General features: G+C 41.7%; 1 protein-coding gene across 4 annotated transcripts in view; it reads right to left on the reverse strand.

Annotated features, from left to right (window-relative positions):
- The window catches only part of cdk16 (cyclin dependent kinase 16), a 55,360-nt gene that overhangs the window by 26,566 nt on the left and 6,389 nt on the right, over positions 1 to 22,405 (reverse strand). Inside the window, exons 2-6 of one of the 4 annotated variants that reach the window (XM_071922333.2) lie at positions 17,889 to 18,090; positions 11,270 to 11,400; positions 4,857 to 4,975; positions 3,757 to 3,885; positions 3,464 to 3,520 (exon numbers count right to left, since the gene is read on the reverse strand). In XM_071922333.2, the coding sequence (XP_071778434.1) occupies positions 3,464 to 3,520; positions 3,757 to 3,885; positions 4,857 to 4,975; positions 11,270 to 11,400; positions 17,889 to 18,028 (576 nt within the window). In that variant the 5' untranslated portion in view covers positions 18,029 to 18,090. Of the gene's footprint in view, positions 1 to 3,463; positions 3,521 to 3,756; positions 3,886 to 4,856; positions 4,976 to 11,269; positions 11,440 to 17,888; positions 18,091 to 22,405 lie in introns of those variants that run through there. The other 3 variants (XM_071922334.2, XM_078288416.1, XM_071922335.2) reach the window with 3 other exon arrangements.

Raw genomic sequence — 22,405 nt, forward strand, 5'->3', positions numbered from 1 at the left:
AGAGCGCAGTGCACAGGGATATCGCTTTGTGTTGGTCCTGGTGGATTATGCAACGCATTATCCCGAAGCAGTGCCTCTGCAGAATATCTCTGCAAAAAGCGTTGCGCAGGCACTCTTAAGTATTATCTCCTGTGTCGGGGTCCCGAAAGAGATCCTGACTGACCAGGGGCCTCATTGATAAAACATTGCGTGTGCACAAATCCGGCCTGTAAAGTGCGTGTGCCACTATTCACGCAGATTTTTGGATTTATAAAAACAAACTTGCTGTGAGAATGTGCGTACCGCCACGGAAACTTCGACCCATGTGTGCGCACATTTTGGAGACAGTGGGAAACAACTTAGATGGCACTCACTCTTTACACTCAGTTCATTTACAGGCCTACTCCTCATCAAATTAGAATGGCCTCTAATAATTATTTTGCGTCAGAAGAACATCTAGGCTACAACTAAATAGTGTCTTTGTTGCTTTAGTTTGAAACCCGATCGTTCATCCAAAAACAATCTACATTTCATTATAGGCTGATATGGTGTGAATTAGTCTCAATTAAGTGCATTACAGTCTTTTAGAAGAGCCTCAATTTGTCACAATTGTGATAAATTCAAGGTGAATAAATAATGATGCGTTATGGTTTCATGGTGCACGGGGCGCATTGGAGACGCTGGTGCTGGGCGCATAGCCATCCTCCAGCCTCCTCCTCACTGCCTCTGCACATACTGTCTGATCCCCTGAGTCAGAACATGAGAATAAAGAACTTGTCTATGCATTTTTTATTCAAATCAAATGAATGTGAAATGTTGAGTGCATGGTTACGTTCACTCTTTCCAAAAACAACATTTAAGATACCTGGGTCAGTCGCAGCATCTCATCTCCCCCTTTTTCTGGCACAATGCCTCTAAATAGGGTTTCCCCCGTTACCAAGGTGAAACGTTCAGGAGCAGAGAGCTCCAGTGTCTCCTCGCCCCGGCAGCGCTGACACACTGTCGCTGCACAGCAAAGCGCTTCTTGGCGTCAACCTTTATATCGGACAATTTCTTTTTTAATTTTAGTTTTATAAAGGGTTTGGCTCTTGGAGCTGCAGCATTAACTGCTGCTGTGACATGTTGCCTCTCAACAAACTTTTTCTGGTGACGCCCGAACTGAGGCCACCAGGAAAATTTCTCTTTTCCGTCTGGTCCGGCTTTGCCATTTTCTCACACAGTGGAATGACAACACATTTACATACACATCAGTATTCATTCAGGGTGTTCCATTAACCATCTGTGGTTAATTGTGGGAGTTAAGGGGTGGAGTTTGAGGCTTGTGCACGTGCGCAACATTTCAAGTTGTCTGTGATTTATAAGGGGAAAACTGTGTGCCGGTGTGCGTATGCACGGTTTTATAAATCCGATTATTTTTGTATGTACGTACTTTTCCTCTTTTGTGCGCACGTAACCTTTTAGTGTGGAATCCACGCAGAGTTGTATAAATGAGGCCCCAGGGCACGTCCTTCATGTCATGCACACTGCGCAAGCTTTACGCACTATTACTGTCGGTATTCAATCAATTCGGACCGGTGTCTACCACCTCCAGACCGATGGCCTGGTGAAGAGGTTTAACAAGACACTCAAAAACATGGTGCGTAAGTTTGCTCACGAGGACAAGTGAAATTGGGATAAAGGGCTAGACCCTCTGTGCAGTGCAGGAGATTCCCCAGGCCTCCACAGGGTTTTCCCCCTTTGAACTACTGTATGGATGCAAACCTAGGGTTATTTTGGACGTCCTCAACCTGAAAGTAAAACTTCATACACTGGGTGTATTGTGACGGGAGAATTTGCTCCAGGCGCAGGAATGTCAACAACGCCTGTACAACAGAGGGTCTAAGCTCAGGTAATTTACAATGGGAGATAGAGCCCATGTATTGCGCCCCACTTCCAGCTCCTGCGTGGTAACATGGCAAGTGGGGGACGTGGATTATGAGGGTGCGTGTACTGACAGGGGTGGAGCAACACAAATATATCATGTCAACCTCCTAAAAGAATGGAGGGAATACAAGAATATTGATTTGTATGCGTTGTAGATTGTTCCATCTACCTGGAAAAGTCTTTCCAAGTTCAGAATTAACTCGAGGAAGCCAGTCATTTGTGCGGGTTTGGTCCGAAGTTCCAGTCTAACATTGTCATGATATAACAAGGTAATTTTCCAATAAGCGCTTTGTAGTTAAACAAATCACAGTGTTTGTCACGTCTCTCGGACAGAGATGACCGCCGAACCCTTTCGTACTACATGCAGTGATGAGTACCATAGCTACCAGTGAGAAATCTGAATGATTATAATGACATATTGAGTCTACTGGTCCAGTGTTGGGGAAGTCACTTTCAAAATGTAATATATGATTTATTACTCCTTATTACTCCTTAATAAAAGTAGTGTGATTAAGTTACGTTATTACTTTCTGTATATGGTAACTAGTTATATTACCAGTTATATTACTTCAGCACTTTCACTCAAGGCAATTATGCTGATAAGTCCAACCGGTGGTAAGGTACTGAAAATTGGACACAGGCACAAAATAATGTCTTTTAACTCTTTATTTAAAGACATAAAACAACCTCTTCACTCCTAATTAAAAATGTATGATTAGCAGCAAATGTTAACAAAAAATAAATAAAATAAAGTGCCTAAATGGGGATTAAGTAGCAGAATGCCTACAAGCTCACAGTGAGCTCTTGAAAAATAAAACAACATTGTGTGTAGGCAAAATCATTTTCAAAGCTGCCAATACTGACCACCAAGAAAAAAAAACATCCTGCATTCAGCAGCATGGCGACAGTAAACAAGAAGTTGCATCAGACCTACAGCAGCTGAGAAAAAAGACGAGAGGATAAACATATTTTATTTCAGTTGCTCTTTGAATCATCGCGACCAGTAATATTATTACAGTACAAAAGTAACTGTAATAATATTACTTCATTTAAAACACTAAGTCATTACACTACTCCGTTACTCAGATAAATAATAATATTACGTTATATTACGTAACTCGTTACCCCCAACACTGTACTGGTCTATGGCTGTAAATCACATCCCCATAATCCAGAACAGACAGCAAAACTGCTTCCACAATCCTTTCACTGCTACGCACAGGAGAGCTGGCGCTCTTTCTGTCCAAGAAGCCTTTTTAAAAACTGGATCTTCTGATGGACCAACCTGCAGGAGGTTTTCCTGGTAACTCAGCACACTAATTATGTCTATTTTTATCAATGTGCAAGTAAATTAAACTAAAAAAATGCCCCTTTCTGCCTTTTGGTTTAAACTATTTAAACTAATTTCAGACAGTGAAATTTCACATTCCAACACCACAATAGCATGGCTAGGTCACAGTATTAACTGGTTGCTAGGTATCAGCATTGAAAGGTTGCTAGGTTACAGCACTGACAGGTTGCTAGGTAACAGTATAGTGTGTATGGACTGGGGTCTCCTTACCTCTCCCAGTTTGTCCAGTTTGACATACGTCTCCAGTTTCCCAAAGCCAATCTCTGACTGCAGAACAGACAGACAGGTAGACAGACAGAGACAGACAGACAAGTAGACAGACAGAGACAGACAGGTAGACAGACAGGATTTGTAGAAACTAGACTAAGACAGAATATATACAGTACATACTGATAATATACCAGAAACCAATCAGAACCTCGTACTGATGAACTTATCAAATAGGCCAATAGAATAGAATAGAATTGAATAGAATAGAATAGAATAGAAGCTTGTAGATGTACCAGAGAGACTCTGCGGAGCCGCCTGCTGATTGGCTGGTCAAACAGCGCTGGACCAATTAGATTAAACTTCTCCAGGTAACCATCTGGAAGGCGAATATCAGCCGGCAATGACAGGCGCTTGTTAATGTCCTACACACACACACACACACACACACACACACACACACACACAGTCTGTACACTGATATAACTTTTTGTATACTGTGTGTATATGTTGTTTTATGTGGAAAATCAGTCAATGTAAACATGGACCGGGTCAGTTTGTGCATGTGTGTGTGTTTGTGTGTGTGTTTGTGTGTGTGTGTGTGTGTGTATTAGGGGTGAAACGGTTCCTGAAAAAATCCAAACCATTCGGTTCGCCACCCACGGTTCGGGTCACGCATGTGTGCCGCGGTTCATTCGGTTCTGTGTCCCCTACTCCCCATGTGGGTCCGATCTCCCTGGAGAGTATCTGTCCAATCAATTGTCAGAATTACATGTCAATCTACGATGACATCACAGCTGGAGCGAGTATGGAGCAAATTGTGGAATTTTAAGTTTCACTTTCAAGCTCTGCTGCTGCTCTGCTGGTCTGTGAACCGCCAAATGACAAACATGACGTGATGCGCACATCGGCGCATTAAAGATCGATTTGGATCAATTTCTATACATTGACCTGATTTTTGGCTTCCGTGCCGATATTAAATAAATAAAAATAAAGTTATTGTGGCGGTGCGCCGCCGAAGAGCCCGACATCACTCTGCAGTCACACTGGCAGCAGCAGGAGAGGAGGAGGAGAGCCGGTAGGACCAACCGAACTGTGAGTTTTCTGAACCGTTATAACCCTAGTGTGTATGTGTGTATACTCTGTTTGTGTGTGTGTGTATGTGTGTATACTCTGTTTGTGTGTGTGTGTATGTGTGTATACTCTGTGTGTGTGTGTGTGTATGTGTGTATACTCTGTGTGTGTGTGTGTGTGTATGTGTGTATACTCTGTGCGTGTGTGTGTGTGTATGTGTGTATACTCTGTGTTTGTGTGTGTGTACGTGTGTGTGTGTGTGTGTATATTCTGTGTGTGTGTGTGTGTGTGTGTGTGTGTGTGCGTGTGTGTGTGTGTGCACCTCAGTAGAGATCTTCTTGTTCCTCAGTCGGACTCTGACTGGACTCTGAACGTCGTCTGAAGATGAAGCCGGATCGCTTTCTCCATCTGAACACATCTTCACATCCTCATGGACGATCTCTGACACACACACACACACACACACACACACACACACACACACACACAGCATGAACACACAGTAAACTATAATAGTACTGTATAGGTGGTATGGTACACAGTATATAGTATTGTAGTACTGTATATTATGGTACACAGTATATAGTAGGATAGGATAGGATATATGTATATTTAGTGTAGTATAGTATAGTGTAGTGTAGTATAGTGTAGTATAGTATAGTATAGTGTAGTATAGTATAGTGTAGTATAGTATAGTCTAGTCTAGTATAGTATAGTGTAGTATAGTATAGTGTAGTATAATATAGTGTAGTGTATAGTATAGTGTAGTATAGTGTAGTATAGTATAGTGTAGTAAAGTGTAGTATAGTATAGTATAGTATAGTATAGTACAGTATACAGTAGGGTTGGGCCAATCACTTTATAATTAGAATCGGATCCATATTCGTACAATAAGCTTCAATACTCGTGATTTTATGATCGGATTGGGAAAAAAATGAATTTGCCTAAACAGGCAGAACTGCTGCTGATGTGTTTGCTTTTAATTATAGTAATAGTATAGTTTCTATTATAGTTATAGTGTATTTATAGTAAATAATCGTATGTAATTGATTTAGTATAGACTGTTGCTAGGAGACGAGTGAAAACATCCATTCAGCAGTTTACACCAGGAAGTGGCAAACGGTTTTCAAGCTGAAAACAACTTCAGATTGCTGGAGACGACAGATAAAAAAACCTTTGGCTCGTGTTGTGGTGCGTTCAATGTCTACAAACACTCGTCCTCGACTCAACAGTTTTTCCTCCTTTGAATTCCCAAATTTTTACTGGATACCTTTATTTTACAGAGCCCCATAACTAAATAATCATTTTATTCAAGAATTTTCTGAAGTCCTGGCTCTTATCATTATGACAGTACTTAATCTTGGTGATTTTAACATCCATGTTCATTGCCCTTCACATTGTCTTTCCACTGATTTTATGAATCTTGAGTCTTTCAATCTCATCCAATCTGTTAAAGAAGCTGCTCACTGTAAATGTCACACACTTCTGGTGCTTTCCTCTGGTTTCTCCCTAGATGAAACTGATATTATCGATGTCTGAGCACAATGCCGTTGTTTTTAAGGCTCCCACCCAGTCTGAATATTGACTCAACTGACAAGTGTGAGGAAATTTTAATTTACTTCAACAAGGTGGAGGACATCAAGCGCCAGATTTCATCTACAGACCGAGACTTTGCAATTTTCCCCAACAATCATGCTGTTCTGTCAAACTGAAAATTATTAATAAATCATTATGTTTTCTCAGTCGGTTTGCAGTAACTTAACACCATTAACAACTAACTACTATAGATTTAGATTGAGGAAAAAAAAAAATCGGTAACACTTTCTATGATGCCCATGTCTATAATGCATTATAAACATACTTATAATGCGTTATAATCTTCTTATAGCACTGTATAATTATAGTTATAAGCACTCATAAATATTCATAATGCTTTATAACAATAATCATAACACATTATAAAGCATTTTATAATGACTTATAAGGTCAAGTATCATAATACTTCATAATTGCTGGTCACTCACTGCCATTTTTTTCGCAAGGATCATAGTGCATTATAAGTGTGTTTATAATGCATTATAGACATGGGCGTCATAGAGATGCACGTCCAGACGAACTGTGAAGCCAGTAGTTCTCCTGAGCTATGATGAGCCCGGAAATCCTTCGAACCGGCCGTTCACTATCCAACACCATGGGATGGTCGTTCAGTTCAGTCTGAACTCAAAACCTGGAGATGACCCTGAAACAGCCTCACACCCCCAGCCTTCAACCTTTTGCTGTAACTGTAAAGTTAGAAAGTACTCTCGAAGGAGAGAGAGAGAGTCTGATGAGTCAGATGAGGACATCTAGACAATTAGAAGGGGGAGGGTGTAGCCCAGGGTGAATTTTAGTTAGTTTATATAAAAAAATAAGTTATAAATATAGTTATAAAATAATTCTAAATTGGATTGAAATTAAATTGGTTTTGCATGTGTGTAGTACAGCCTAACTCACTGATTGCCAAACGGGTAGATATTTGATATCCATTGGTGGTTAAATTGCTATCTTCCAATCGGAATTTAAGAGAGGTGGGACTTAGGCGCTGACTGTAAAAACTAGGTAGAGAGCGCAGGGGAGAACTTGTGGAAGCAGCAAAGAAAGGACTATCCGCATACCTGCCAACACTCCCGCGAAAGCGAAAGTCTCCCTATTTTTAACCCTTTCTCCCGCTGTGCACCCAATTGGTAATTTCTCCCGTTAATCTCCCGATTTCATAGTGACACAAATCAAATGGGTGTTTCTCAGTTTCTGTGTGGGATATGTGTCGTGGTACCTGGCAACCCGACCCAGAGGCAGAGGTGAGCATGCGCAAACGACCCTGCCTGACGTGCATCACTCGTCACTGCGCTCGCTCGAGCCCTCCGCTCCGCTCAGTTTGCCGCTGAAAATGGATGAAACAGGTCCCAAGAAGAAGAAATACGCTTCCAAATTTCAGTCCATTTGGTGTGAGGCCTTCCCCTTTCTAACCGCTCGCCACATCAGCAAACTTGTAGATGTACTAGCTATTTACTAGCTATTTTGTATAAACCAAGTGACATAATCTAGAAATATCGACACTGACTGAATGCTTGCTTATCTGGTATAGAAACAGATTTTTTCTTAGTTACTGGAAAATGGAAACAGAAACTACCATGGTAAACAAACTACTTTGGTAGGGTCCTATTTGATATTTTAATATTTTAAGTGCTTTTTTTACATTTCATACTGCATTTCATTCTGTTATTTCTAGATTGGATTACATAGGCTATTAATCTCTGTGAGAGGTCACAAATGCAAGTATATTGTACAATAATGTACAATAAATGTACAAAACGCACCAGAAAATGGTCGAATGTAAAAGATTAATATTGGAATATCTGGGTATTTGCTTTGATAATTGGAAGTTGTTGTTTTTTATTTTCTGTTTTTATATTTCACATCTTGCTAGTTGCATAACTAAAGGCAATTGGTTTGCATTTAAAGTATCTGGTTTTGAGTTGTGGTAATTTTATACAGTCACATATTTCAAAGGGGGACATTGAGTTCAGGTTAATTGTAGTAAATGAAATTCTTAGTAGATATTGTTTAAATTCTTTAAACACTACTAAGTGGAGGCACCGCCATTTATTAATTCAGAGAGATTTACTTATTTAATTTATTGTCAAATTGGAGTACTCAATTTCTGTTATGACCTGTTAAACAAATAAATTAATTTTATGTTTGTGTGTTGTTCTTGCATAGATTTAATATTTTTTTCACTTTACTTAAAGCAAACAATGACCACTTATAGTGACTTATAACCAGCTTGTAATGTATTATATCTGCCTATACCTCAGGAATTTCATTACTTAAAGCACCCAATGACCACTTACTAACTTACATAACTTATAATCACATTATAATGCATTATAACAGTGATTATAATGCATTATAAAATGATTATAATGTATTACAACTATGAGAATTATAATACACTATGATCCTTGCATAAAAAATGTCAGTGAGTGACCAGCAATTATGAAGTATTATGATACTTGACCTTATGAGTCATTATAAAATGCTTTATAATGTGTTATGATTATTGTTATAAAGCATTATGAATATTTATGAGTGCTTATAACTATAATTATACAGTGCTATAAGCAGATTATAATGCATTATAAGTATGTTTATAATGCATTATAGACATGGGCGTCATAGAAAGTGTTACCAAGTAATTTATTGGAAAGTACTATCTTAATTTCTAGATAGTACATAATTAAACTTGGGCTGTTACCAACATAAACCTTGGATAACTACAATTGTAACTTGAATTGATGGGTAATAGAGGAGGTGTTTCTAAGAATTGGTTGCCTAGGAAGTACGCAATTATATCTGAGTTATTACCAACTTAAAACGGTCCCAACTACACGGTACTAAGTTGAGTTGATGGGTAATAGTGGAGGTTTTTCTTAGTATTTCAGCTGTAGTTTCTCTGTATTTATTTACTTATTTACCAGTGGTAATTACCCAATAATATACTATAATTTACCATATATTTACCGGGTAAATACTTAGTAATTAGGGGACTGTAAAAGGAAGGGTTACCAAGCTTTGTAGGCATTTTTGTCCTTACTTCTTCATTGAAAAATAACAGAGAAAATCAAAGTAATATGAAAAGGCAAGGTGTCCCCTAACCTTTGATGGGCGGTGTATATATATATATACAATATATTATTATTATACATATTATACCCACCTAATTTTAGGACGCATTTGTAACAGTTGGTCGGTTATATTTTACCTATTGTAAATAGTTCCTTGGCCAATAGCGCTTTCCCCTCCTGTTTAAAACATGCCAGCCTCTTTGAGGAACTTCAGTCTGTTTTAGAGTCACAGCACAGAGAAATGATCTTCTCCTAGCAGCTGACGCTAGAGAATAACTAACCCTGAGATCAAGGACTAATATTGTTCAATATTAGGACTAATATTGGACTAATATTGAACAATATAGACTAATATTGACTAATATTGAACAATATTAGTCCTTCTTGATCTCAGTGATGCCTTATTTGGCTAATAAAAGGTATTCTATCACACTGAAAGCATTTAGTCATTTTTAGTTGGAACATTCACGCACCTTTATGATAAAATAGAAACAAAAGATAAGATTATTAAATAATTGCATAACAGATAAAATAACTTTTAACAAGTTCTTTGTCATCTTGATTATGCTGGGTTTCGTCCTGTAGGTTCCAGTGTTTTCCAGTTTGACAGCTCACTTGTGTTTGGGGGGGGGGGCAAATCCTTACACTGCACTCATGTTAACTTTCTGATGGGTGTTACACATTTCCAATAACTAAAAAGTGTGAAGTTACTTTTTACAAACACATCTGAGTTTGGAGCAAATTGTAGAATTTTAAGTTTCACTTTCATTTTCACAGCGGCAGACTGTCAGATTAGGTGCTGATGCTGATCTACTGGTGTGTGCATCGCAGACTGACAGCTGCACTGCAGCTTGACCTTCAGCTCAGAGGAGAAACTAAAGTTTCATTCACTAATGTATGATAGTGACTTGTTGAATATATAGACTGTGTGTTGTGCCTGCGGTGTTTTATAAGCAACAGCTGAGTGAGCCCCAACCTTCCAGATCAGTCTCTGGTGTGACAGACAACAAAACCATTAACCTAATCTCTTAGGCACAGCTGATATTGTAGCGGTGTGCCACAGATGAGCCTGTGAATGGGAAACATGGCTTCACTCTCCTCCTCAATGTCTCCTCTCACAGATAACACATGGAGAGGTGCAGGTAAACCAGTCCTGTCCTGTGTTTTCAACAGTAACTCAGTGGCCCAGGTCCATTTTGTTTTAATGCTCGACCGTGGTAAAAACAGGATTGATAAATCTCTACCGGTACACACATTTGTACCGGCGTACGGTATATACCGATATACCACCCACCACTAGTACACAGTATGGTATATAGTATGGTATGTAGTATAGTATATGATATAGTACAGTGTATGGTGTACTAGTATGATATAGTATACACCGCCCATCAAAGGTTTGGGGACACCTTGCATTTTCAAAGTACTATTTGAATTTCTCTGTTATTTTTTTTGTTAACATAAAATAGCTATTTACAATACTTTGGATATATTTATTCAACACTCAGCTTCATGTTCACCAAAGTGTCTGTTTGGTGTGAAGAAGGTTTTTCCTCTGAAGTCCTGCAGAGACGGAGCGTCTCTGAGGACAAACGGACTGTTCACATGAAGGAAGTGTTACAGCAGTTCAGCTGCAGGAGGCTTTGTGGAAGAACATATAGTTTAATTGTTTTAGTGTTTTCATCACAAATATTTGCATGTATGTTTTTTTTTCTCAAACTAAATCTAGTTGTTAAGGGTTAAGTTACTGCAAACCGACTGAGAACACATGCTGATTTATTAAGTATTTTAAAAAGCTAGGTGTCCCCAAAGTGTTGACGGGCGGTGTGTGTTACAGCAGGAGGAGTATTGTCGTATATAGGAAGTCAGGCTCCTTCCCACACTGATTGTGGTCATATGGTATATATATATATATATATATATATATATATATATATATATATGTATGGTATATCATATGGTATATAGTATGGCATACATTATGGCATGTTGTAGTATAGTATATGATATAGTGGTGCAGTGTATGGTGTAGTAGGATGATATATGTGATAGTACTGTAGTATATTTATACCCAGTCTAGTGGTGTGGTTGAGGTAGGAACTCAGACTCCTTCCCAGACTGCGAGGCCTCCTGAGCGAGCTGCTGTACGACTGCAGGAGGGCATGCATGGACAAGGAGGAAGAGGAGGAGGAAGAAGAGGAGGTTCCCGTCCTTCCTGCACCTCCTCCTGGACCTCCTCTGACCTTTACACCTACTCCTGAAGACCCCCGCATAGAGCCCACCTCTAAGGAAGGAGGAGGAGGAGGGAACAAGGGAGGACAGAGGGAGGCAAAGAAAAGGTTGATTCAGAAGGAGGAAGAGGAGGAGGAAGAAGAGACAGGGAGGAACAAGGAGAGAGGGAGGAGAGAAGGAGGAAGAGGAGGAAGAGGAGGAGGAAAAAGACAGGGAGGAACAAGGAGAGTGGGAGGAGAGAAGGAGGGAGAGGAAGGGAGAGGTAAAAAGGAGAGAGAGGGAGGAGAGAGTGAGAGAGGAGCAATGGAGGAGAAAGGGAGGAAAAGGAAGACAGGGGGATAGAGGAAAGAGAGAGGAAAGACAGGAGAGATAAGAGATGGAAGAATGAGGAGAGAGGAGAGAGGAGAAAGGAGGTGACAGATAAAGGAGACAAGGAAAAAGGAGGGAGAGGGAATGATGATAGAGAGAGAAGGATGGATGATAGAAATAGGGAGGGAGGTTAGTAATAGAGAGATTGTTGGTGTAAGCAGGAGGAGGAAGGGAGGAAGGTCAGAGGGAAACAAGGGAGGAGAAGTGGAAGGAGTGAAGGGAGATCAGGACAGAATGATTGGTTGATTGAGAAGAAAAGAAGTGAGGAAGGGGAAGTGAAAAAAACAAAAGGATTAGATTGATGAAGGAAAAATAACACAAAAGAAGAAAGATGAAAATGGAATGTAAGATCAGAAGAGAAGATGTGATTGGTCAACATGTATGAAATGGATTCAGACAGAAAACAGCCAATCAAAATCAGAGACACAACCAACCAATCAATCAAATTATCGACAGGGGAAATCAGGGTTCATGCACCTTTAGGCTCTGTCTCAAACCAAAGGAAGCTTCCTATCTAGGTAGCAAGTAAAAATGTTCCAGTTGTAGTTCTGTCTAGGACACATAGGAAGCTTCCTTTTAAGGTTCCTTGTTTCGGCTGATTTTGAAGGAAGCATCAAGAGTTTCCTCAGGCAGAGCAAGAAATCCCACAACACCTTGCAACATCAGCGAAGAAGAGTGAAACGTCCCCAACACCTGCAAATCCCCGCTTGGAAAAAAACGTTTTCCAAACCCAACATATGACTGTAAAAAATAAAATACATCTGACATTTTGTATTCATTTTTATGTGAAAATTGTCAATAGTGAATAATATGATTCATTTGAGTCCAGTCAGCTGACATTAGTGTTAGCGTCCTGCGTAGTTTAACTAGCTAGCAATAACTTCAGTTTGATGGAGAAATGAACTGCTGCAGTTTCCACTGCAGACAGAAAAACCACAGGAGGAGTTTGATCGTTTCTTTACGGTGTTTTGAAAAAGTAGTGAGGAGTGTAAAATTAACTGCTGTCACATGACGCTTTTGAGGCTCTGCCTCAAACCAATTATTTCTCCACTGCCTACAGTCAAACAAGGAACCTAATTAGGATCCTTATTATTAACCCTATTAAGACCCTTGCTCCCTTCCTAGTTAGGGAGCAAGAAAGAAGCAAACTACCTTCCAATGAGACAGAGCCTTACTGTGTCCTAACTGATAGCCTGTAGCCTTACTAACCTTAAACCTGTAGCCTTACTAACCCTAACCCTAACCCTTACTAACCCTAACCAGCCAGAATCACACCCTAAACCCGTCTCACTTCCGGCCACCCTAACCCCCCCCTCCCCCCCTCTTTCTCAAACTGCGTTCTTGTTAGTTGGTTCTTGTTAGTTGTCCGTTGTCTTGTTCTCCATGATGGATTTGACATGATGTACAATTCCAAAATAAAAGAACGCTTGGGCGTTTACTTAACCTCAAAACATGGAGGAGGCATCAGACGGTGACTTGGCCAATGAGAAACAGCAGGAAGCCCCAAAATTCACTGAGAATGACACGTCTAAACTAACTGATGCAAATAAATAGCACTGTAATCTAAACTACAGTGCATAGCAACTAGTCCACAGTACAGTCTATAGTAGCCTATAGTATAGTCTAGTATAGTTGCAGTGGCAACAAGGCAGGATGAGCAGCCCAGAAACACTTTTCCCCTGAAACTACAAAGGGGAAAAGTGAGGCGCCTAGGTGATATCCTTACCAAGTGCCTGAACCACCTCAGCTGGCTCCTCTCAATGTGGAGGAGCAGCAACTTTTCTCTGAGGTCCTCCCAGATTGCTGAGCTCCTCATCCTGTCATGAAGAGCATGGCCAGAAACCTAATTTCAGCCGATTGTATCTGCAATTTCATTCTTTGGGTCTCTACCCAAAGCTCATGACTATAGCTGAGGGCTGGGCCGAAGGTCGACTGGTAAATCGAGAGCTTTGCTTTGTGGCTCAGCTCTCTCTTCATCACCACAGTCTGATACAATGCCCACATTACTGCAGCTGATGCATCTAATCGGCAGTCAATCTCACAATCCTTCTTACCTTCACTGGTGAATAAGACTGTGAGACACTTGATCTCCTCCACTTGGGGAACCTGTTCCACACTCAGCTGTAAACCACTCCAGTTCCCAGTTCCCATCAGAGATCACAGTGTGATGAAGCCAGTAGGACGACATCATCCTCAGACAGCAGAGATCCTCCCTGATGTCACTGAACTGGACTCTCTCCAGACCGGCTGCTCCTTGATCTGCTGTCCATGAAGATACAAACAGGAGAGACCAGCAGCATCTTGTTGGAGTCTGATGCCTTGAAGCAGCAACAACACAAACCAGCTGTCAGTCTGAGTGAACAGGGAGTGAGCGGCTCCATGCTGCCACAGCGCCTCCTAAAGGACACTCAGGGAACACAGGCGTAAAACTTTTCTAAATCAACAGAACACCTGAACAGATTACCAAATTCCCATGACCCCTTGATTATCTGTGAGAAGGTAAAAGGCTGGTCCACAGTTCTGTAACCAGGATGAAATCCACATTGTTCCTCCTGAATCTGAGGTTCCACAATCTCAAGTCTCCTTTCCAGCACTCCGGCATAGGTTTTCCCAGCAGGCTAAGCAGTGAGATTCCTCCATAGTTGGGACAAACCTTACGGCCCCCCTTTTTGAAAATGGAGACATCCCACTCTGCCAATCCAAAGGCACTGTTCCCTGATATCGAAGTGATGTATAAACCACAACAGCCCAACAATATCCAGAGCCTTTGAGATAATGGGATCTTGCCTTGCCATTGAGGAGCTTTCTAACACCTCAATGACCTCTGCCTAGGAGATGGGCTCAGAGCCTCCATAATCTTCCAGCACTGCCTCCTGAACAGACAGAGGACATGTCTGTCTGATTTAGGAGTTCCTCAAAGTCTTTCCACCTTCTAACAATATCCCCAGTCAAGATCCACCCACCTCCTGGACACAGCTCCAGACTCCGCCCACCTTCTGGCCACAGCTCCCAGCAGCTGCTTCATGACAGAATCCATTCTGACTCCATGTTCCTCCTCCTCTGATACAGGAGAAGCTCCTTCAGTCATTCTCTTCACCAGGCTTCAGTAAACCCTCTACAGGTTTGGGTTTACCAGTCTGTCCAGCAGCCAGATGGTGATCAGTGTTCAGCTCGGCTCCTCACTTCCGTGAGTGTCCAGAACATTTGGCCTCAGGTCTGATGAAACGACTACAAAGTCAATCAGCGACCTTTGGCCCCAGCTGCTCTGGTACCATGTTTACTGATGAGCCTCCTTGTGTTTGTGGTGTTTGTTCTGGATGATCCATGATTAGCAGAGAAGTCCAATAACAACACACCAATCTGGTTCCTCCAAATCACGCCCCTCCAGTTCTGCCAGTCATTGCCAATATAGGACTAAGAAGTCAGTGGGTGGAGCCTTCTCCATCACCCAACCCACTGTCTCCAAGAAAGCTACTTGACTCTGTTAGGATACTTGGCCTACTTCGGCATCTCTCTCCCTCCCTTTCACCCCCTATCAAGGAGTTTGGTTGAACAGACCTGTTAGGATACAGGTTGAACAGACTGTTAGGATACAGGTTGAACAGACCTGTTAGGATACAGGTTGAACAGACCTGTTAGGATACAGGTTGAACAGGTTGGACAGACTGTTAGGATACAGGTTGAACAGACCTGTTAGGATACAGGTTGAATAGACCTGTTAGGATACAGGTTGAACAGGTTGAACAGACCTGTTAGGATACAGGTTGAACAGGTTGAACAGACCTGTTAGGATACAGGTTGAACAGACCTGTTAGGATACAGGTTGAACAGACCGTTAGGATACAGGTTGAACAGACCTGTTAGGATACAGGTTGAACAGACTGTTAGGATACAGGTTGAACAGGTTGAACAGACCTGTTAGGATACAGGTTGAACAGGTTGAACAGACCTGTTAGGATACAGGTTGAACAGACCTGTTAGGATACAGGTTGAACAGGTTGAACAGACCTGTTAGGATACAGATTGAACAGACCTGTTAGGATACAGGTTGAACAGGTTGAACAGACCTGTTAGGATACAGGTTGAACAGACTGTTAGGATACAGGTTGAACAGACCTGTTAGGATACAGGTTAAACAGGTTGAACAGACCTGTTAGGATACAGGTTGAACAGACTGTTAGGATACAGGTTGAACAGACCTGTTAGGATACAGGTTGAACAGGGTGAACAGACCTGTTAGGATACAGATTGAACAGACCTGTTAGGATACAGGTTGAACAGGTTGAACAGACCTGTTAGGATACAGGTTGAACAGACTGTTAGGATACAGGTTGAACAGACCTGTTAGGATACAGGTTGAACAGGGTGAACAGGTTGAACAGGTTGAACAGACCTGTTAGGATACAGGTTGAACAGACTGTTAGGATACAGCTTGAACAGACCTGTTAGGATACAGGTTGAACAGGTTGAACAGACTGTTAGGATACAGGTTGAACAGGTTGAACAGACTGTTAGGATACAGGTTGAACAGGTTGAACAGACCTGTTAGGATACAGGTTGAACAGGTTGAACAGACCTGTTAGGAAAGAGGATAAATTAACTTATTGGGCTGAATGGACGTTACTTACTGTTCTGTAAGGTGACTTTGAGTGTCTAGAAAGGTGCCCAGAAATAATATGTTTTTAAAAAAAGTGTTTTATTATTATTATTATTATTATTATTATTATTATTATTATTATTATTATTATTTTTATTATTAAGATACAGGTTGAACTGACTCATTAGGGTACAGTACATTGTGGTTGGGGGTGGCTGAGTTGTCATGGAGATGAAGCTCAAAGTGCCTGGTTAGCTTGCTGATGGTTTCCACACTAAGATCTGAAAGGATCTTGTTCACGTTAGCTCTTGTGCTTCATTCTTGTTAGGATAACATTTTAACTGACACTGTCCCTTGACATGTGTGTGAATGTGTTTATGGACAACGTAACTTTTAAAAAAACAGTAATTGTTATTCATCTCTCGATGGGAATTTAGCCTTTATGTTTTGTCGGAATGTTGGAGCATGAAGCATCGTTCTCGCAATGAATCTTGGTGTTTCCTATTCGTTCTCATTGGCCGAGTCACCATTTGATGCATCCTTCATATTTTGAGGTTGGCAAATAAACTTCCAGGATCTTTATCCATCCATCCATTCTTTTGTTTTAAGATCACACTTCAGCTGTTAGACATTATATCAAACGTGTTATGGAGGACAAGAACACAGACTGAGAAAGACCCATCATCTCTCATTGGAGCTTGGAGATCAGGGGACTGAACAGGTCCTGAACAGGGAGAAGAGCTAAGAGAGGACTAGAACACAGCCTCTGTCACCGTCAGCCTCAACCCACTCTGGTGCATCCCAAAGCTCCAAAAACCACTCCTCCTTTCCTCCAACACCTGGAAAATGATGTTTATTCCTCCATGTTGCTTTCTGTCCCACTAGTGGAGGAGACAACAGAAGACACTTCTGAAGTCTCCTTCAGCTGAGCAGCCACAGTCGTTTCCTCCCCAGGAAGTCTTTTCAGTTTTGAGGGGGTGACCCAGTGAGGTCAATGTGATCCCAGTGAGGTCACTGGGATCCCTGGGAACTTTGATTGGCTATAAGGTGCATTGTGGGTAACAACAGGTGAACAGCGGCCAGGAAATGATCTGGCCGCTTCATCAACAGAAGACTTTTGTCCCAAACTGCCTCCACTTTCCCTCGCTCCTCCGCTGCTGCCTCACTTCTCCTGCAAGTTACTTCCTGGTAGTGAGGGAGGAGAGGTAGAGGAGAGGGAGAAGAGGGGGGAGAGGTGTAGGAGAGGTGGAGGAGAGGGAGGAGAGGTGGAGGATGTGGAGGAGAGGTGGAGGAGAGGTGGAGGAGATGGAGGAGAGGGAGGAGAGGTGGAGGAGATGGAGAAGAGGTGGAGGAGGGAAAACCCTTTGGGATGCACCTTCTGTTTCACTTCCTGTTAGCTAACATTGAAAAACTCTGTTCAGTCTGAGACATTTAAAAGTCTCCAAGTCAATGCAACGTGTGTGTGTGTGTGTGTGTGTGTGTTTTATGCCATATGTGCGTGTGTGTACCTGAGTCGCTGTGTGATGTCACTTCCTGGGCAATGGTTTCGCTGAGTGTTCTGTCCCCGCCTCCAGCCCCGCCCCTCCCCAAGGTGAGTGACAGCTGGCGTTTGATCTTCCTCATCCTCTCCATGAGGGGGGGCAAGGGGGGCCGTGAGGCTGAGGGGGGAGGGGAAGCCAGCCTGGACAGCACACCTGGAGACAAATAAAGACAGCTGATTGGTCCATGTATACCAGTGTAGTTTCAGAAGGATAACAAGGCGCGCTCGTTTAAGGCTTCTTTCATGTGCCAGGTGGGTGGAGTTTGCCTCCCGAAAACCAGGCAACAACCATAACAGAAACCAATCTGACCAGTGAAAGCAGCCAACAACCAAAAGTGTACTTTTGCGTCTCTTGACTCTTGCGGTCGTCATGCAGCAAAGTGGAAATTCACCACTGATGTTGCTGTTTTAGCAATCTGTTGCCACTTCATAGACGTGAATTTACAATACATTAGATTAATTTATTTTCATTAGTTGGAGATATCCTGCTCGCTTAATGATATCAATGATCACAGTATTTAATTAGTGGTTTAAATTTGGATGGGTTCCTATAGACAGTGACTGAGCTGTTGGGTTAGGGTTATTCCATCAGAGCTTGGTTCTGTCCTAATTAATTTCCAAGTTGTTAATCTACAGGTTGACTGAGTCAGACAACAGAGCAATCTCAACCATGAAATCCAATTGGCAGAAAATCTAAACATCAAAAACACAGAAGAAAGAAGAGAACGGACTGTTGAGATGTAAAAGTCCTGCTGCCTGATGAGGAGACAGATTTACACTTTCTGTTTGAATCGCCTAAATATTCAGAAATAATACGCTAACCCTAACCTTAATACGACAGACTAGTGATATATCGTGCACGTCGATTTGATCGATATTTTGTTGATGCGCGATTTGAAAAAATAATAATCGAGTTTTCTTTCCTGACTACTTGAAATCAGCTTGAAATCTTTCACACGAGATTTCACAGCTCCTGCTCTCATTTATTTATTTTATTTTAAGATTTATTTGGCAGGGACAGTACACATCAATCAACATTTTAGTTCACACTTCAATGTAAATGTGTCAGAGTTAGCCAAGAGGCTAATTTACATCTGTCATCATCGTGTGAAGAGCAACTCCGCCCCGCCCCCTTCCTTGTTGTGGTTTTAGGCTGTCAGCATAACGGAGAAGGAGCCTACTGTGATTGATACAAACGGTGCCGGCGATGAATTAGTTCCTAAAAAAGGTCATGTAATTTCTGTCATTTGGAAATGGTTCGGTTTCAGGCACACTGATACTGAACAAACCACTGTGGTATGTAAAGTTTGTAAGAAAGAGTTTGCAACGAAGTCTGGCAACACTACAAATCTCTTCAATCACCTGAAACTAAAACATGTCGAGTACGATGAATGTGTCAAACTCAGGGGAACTGGAACAGCAAGTCCCTCTCCTGCTCCAAAGCATAACGTGACTTCAGCCAAACAAACCTCACTAATGGAATCTATGTTTAGTTCCATGCTGTATGGGAGGACGAGCACCAAATGCGGTGTCTTTCCATATAGCAAAGGACATGATTCCAATTTACACCGCAGAGAAAGAAAGAATCAGAAAGTTACTCAAAACTTTATATCTGAGATACGAGTTGCCCAGTCGGAAATATTTTGCGGCGGAGGCTTTGCCTAAACTGTATACTAACGTCAGGGAGAAAGTTACTGCAAGAATGGCAAATGTAAATCACTTTTCTACGACAACGGATCTGTGGTCGGGTCGCACAATGCGACCCTATATGAGCCTCACTGTGCACTGCGTCGAAGATTGGGAGCTGAAAAGTACGTTTATGCAGACAAGCTATGAGCCAGAAGACCACACAGGCGAGATGATTGCCCAAGGACTTAAAGATGCCCTAAAGTCGTGGAAGCTGGATGAGGAGCAGCAGCAATGTTGTCAAGGCAGTGGCCTTAAACGGATGGCAAAGACTAGTGTTTTGGGCAGATTGCACCTTGCCATTGGTAAGAGAATGCTTTCATAAATTAGCTACTTTATTAAAATCGCTCTCTAACTCTCACAATGTACACTGAGTAGCCAAAATAGGGAAAGAAAAACATAAAGAAAAGTACATAATTGTCTTAATATTGTCCGGCTCTCTGCCACGCTGAACTCTGCCATGCTCGATTCTGAGCGTTTTTAAGTATTTTTAAGTTTTAAAGTGTGATTTGAGTTTGAGTTTTATGCTAGTTTAACCACGCTAGTTTCAGAGCGTCTTTTTTAACGTTTTTTAACGTTTTTTAACGTTTTTTAATGCTTTTTAACGGTTAGCTGCTAACTGAGAGGAACATTGTGGAGAGTAAACACACATCAGACATGGAGAGCAGCGGTGAGGTGGACACTGAAACTGAACTTAAAAACATCAAAGCAGAGCTGAGGACTATGGAGGGGGAGATCCACAAGCTAAAGGCTAAACACAAGAATGGCCATGTTGGAGACGGCAGGGGCCGGTGATGCTTCCCGTATGGCTGGGGCGGCCATCAACTCCGGTCCCAACGCTGGGTCCGATGAGGATGAGCCGCAAGGTGCCCTGGCAGGTGCCCTGGCTACATCTACGGCGAAAAACTCCCACCTGCGCCTGCCGACCCCTCTGTGCCCTCCACGCCTCAGGCCGGGCGCAGCGTTTTTCACCCCTGCACCTACGGATGGAGCTTGGGTAGGCCTACACCAGAGCCACAAAGGCAGTAAAGGCTGCCCGAGATCCCCTCCACCTCCACCCCCGCATTTTACCACCACAAACCGGTTTGAAGTTCTCCGCTCCGCTGCATCTTTGTCACCCTCACCGCTGTTAACATCGAACAAGATGGATCATGTTGTCGTCATCGGAGACTCCATTGTGCGAAATCTGGACACCGCGATTGACCACAAACTTTTTAATGATTTTAAAGTACACTGTTTTCCCGGAGCGAGAGTTTCTGACTTTGCACATTTAGTCCCGACAGTAAACACAGACCACTCTGCTACTGTCACTATTCACGCTGGCACAAACAACATCAGGCTACGGAGATCAGAAATCCTTAAGGAAGACTTTATTTCACTGCACAGCATGATAAAATCCTCTGCTCGCAAGAATATAATATCTGGCCCACTTCCTGTTTACAACTGGGACATTGAAGCTTTCAGTCATCTGTTTTCGCGTAATGACTGGCTTAAAACCTGGTGCTCTGCGAACAATTTGGATTTTATTGACAATTGGGATTGTTTCTGGGGTAGACCTGCATTGTTCAGAAGGGATGGTCTTCATCCGAGTCGCAACGGAACGTCAGTGCTGGCCGACAACTTTAAGGACCATCTATTGTTATGACAAAAGGACTTTTCAATGAAAAAACAAGGTACTCCTATACATAGACATGTAAGAAATTCATTGCTTGAAAATCTTGTATATACACACTGTGATGTCTACAATATTGAAACTGTTATCTCTGATAGAAAAACCAAAGCACAGAGACAGTCGAAGAGAAGGTCTAGTCTGATTATTGTACCCCTGAAAGGTCGTAGCCCAGTAAAAAAGTTTGGCCATGAACAAAAGCTAAACATGGCTCTGTTAAACATCCGGGCACTTACAAATAAGACTTTTGTTGTAAATCATCTTATCAGTGAACGGAAGCTAGATTTTATTTTTCGGACTGAAACATGGCTCGGTTCAGATGGAGCCTCTCTCTTAACTGAAGCCTCTCCTCCAAATTATAGTTTTATCCACTCGATACGTGAGGGTAAGAGAGGAGGAGGACTGGCAGCTATTTTTTCAGACATTTTTAAATGCAAGCGTTTACATTTTGGTAGTTTTTCATCTTTCGAATATCAGGCTATTATATTGGAAAGTCAAACATCAGTGTTGTTGATTACTATATATCGACCACCAAAGCATACAGCTTCTTTCTTACCCGAAATGTCTGAACTACTGTCAGTCTGTTTTACTAACTATGATAGGATTCTTATAACTGGTGATTTTAATTTGCATGTTGATAACGTCTCGGACTGCAAGGCTATGGAATTTATCCAACTTTTACATTCCTTTGATTTTACTCAACATATTGTTGGGTCAACCCACAACTGTGGCCACACCCTAGTGATCTCTAGAGGTCTGAATATTGTTGTTGATAAGATTGTTGATATTAATATATCAGATAACTACTGTTTGTTTTTTAACGTGACTATCGCTGGTTTAGCAAAAAACGATACAGAGCGTTTCATTAAAAGACGTTTTTTAAGTCCATCTTCAGCCGCCAAGTTCTCTTATCACATGCGTAGTCTACCTCCCTCAGCTGAAATCTCATCGATACATGAAAAAGTAAATCACTTCAACTCTAAATTAAGATCAGCTCTCGACATAGTGGCACCTGTGAAAACTAAAAAGAAATCACAGACTTAAGTAATGCCTTGGAAAAATGAGCAAATACGTCTGCTCAAGAGGGAGTGCCGTAGAGCCGAGCGAATGTGGA

The sequence above is a fragment of the Centroberyx gerrardi genome, chromosome 14 (genome assembly GCF_048128805.1).
Source record: "Centroberyx gerrardi isolate f3 chromosome 14, fCenGer3.hap1.cur.20231027, whole genome shotgun sequence".
Classification (NCBI taxonomy): Eukaryota; Metazoa; Chordata; class Actinopteri; order Beryciformes; family Berycidae; genus Centroberyx; species Centroberyx gerrardi.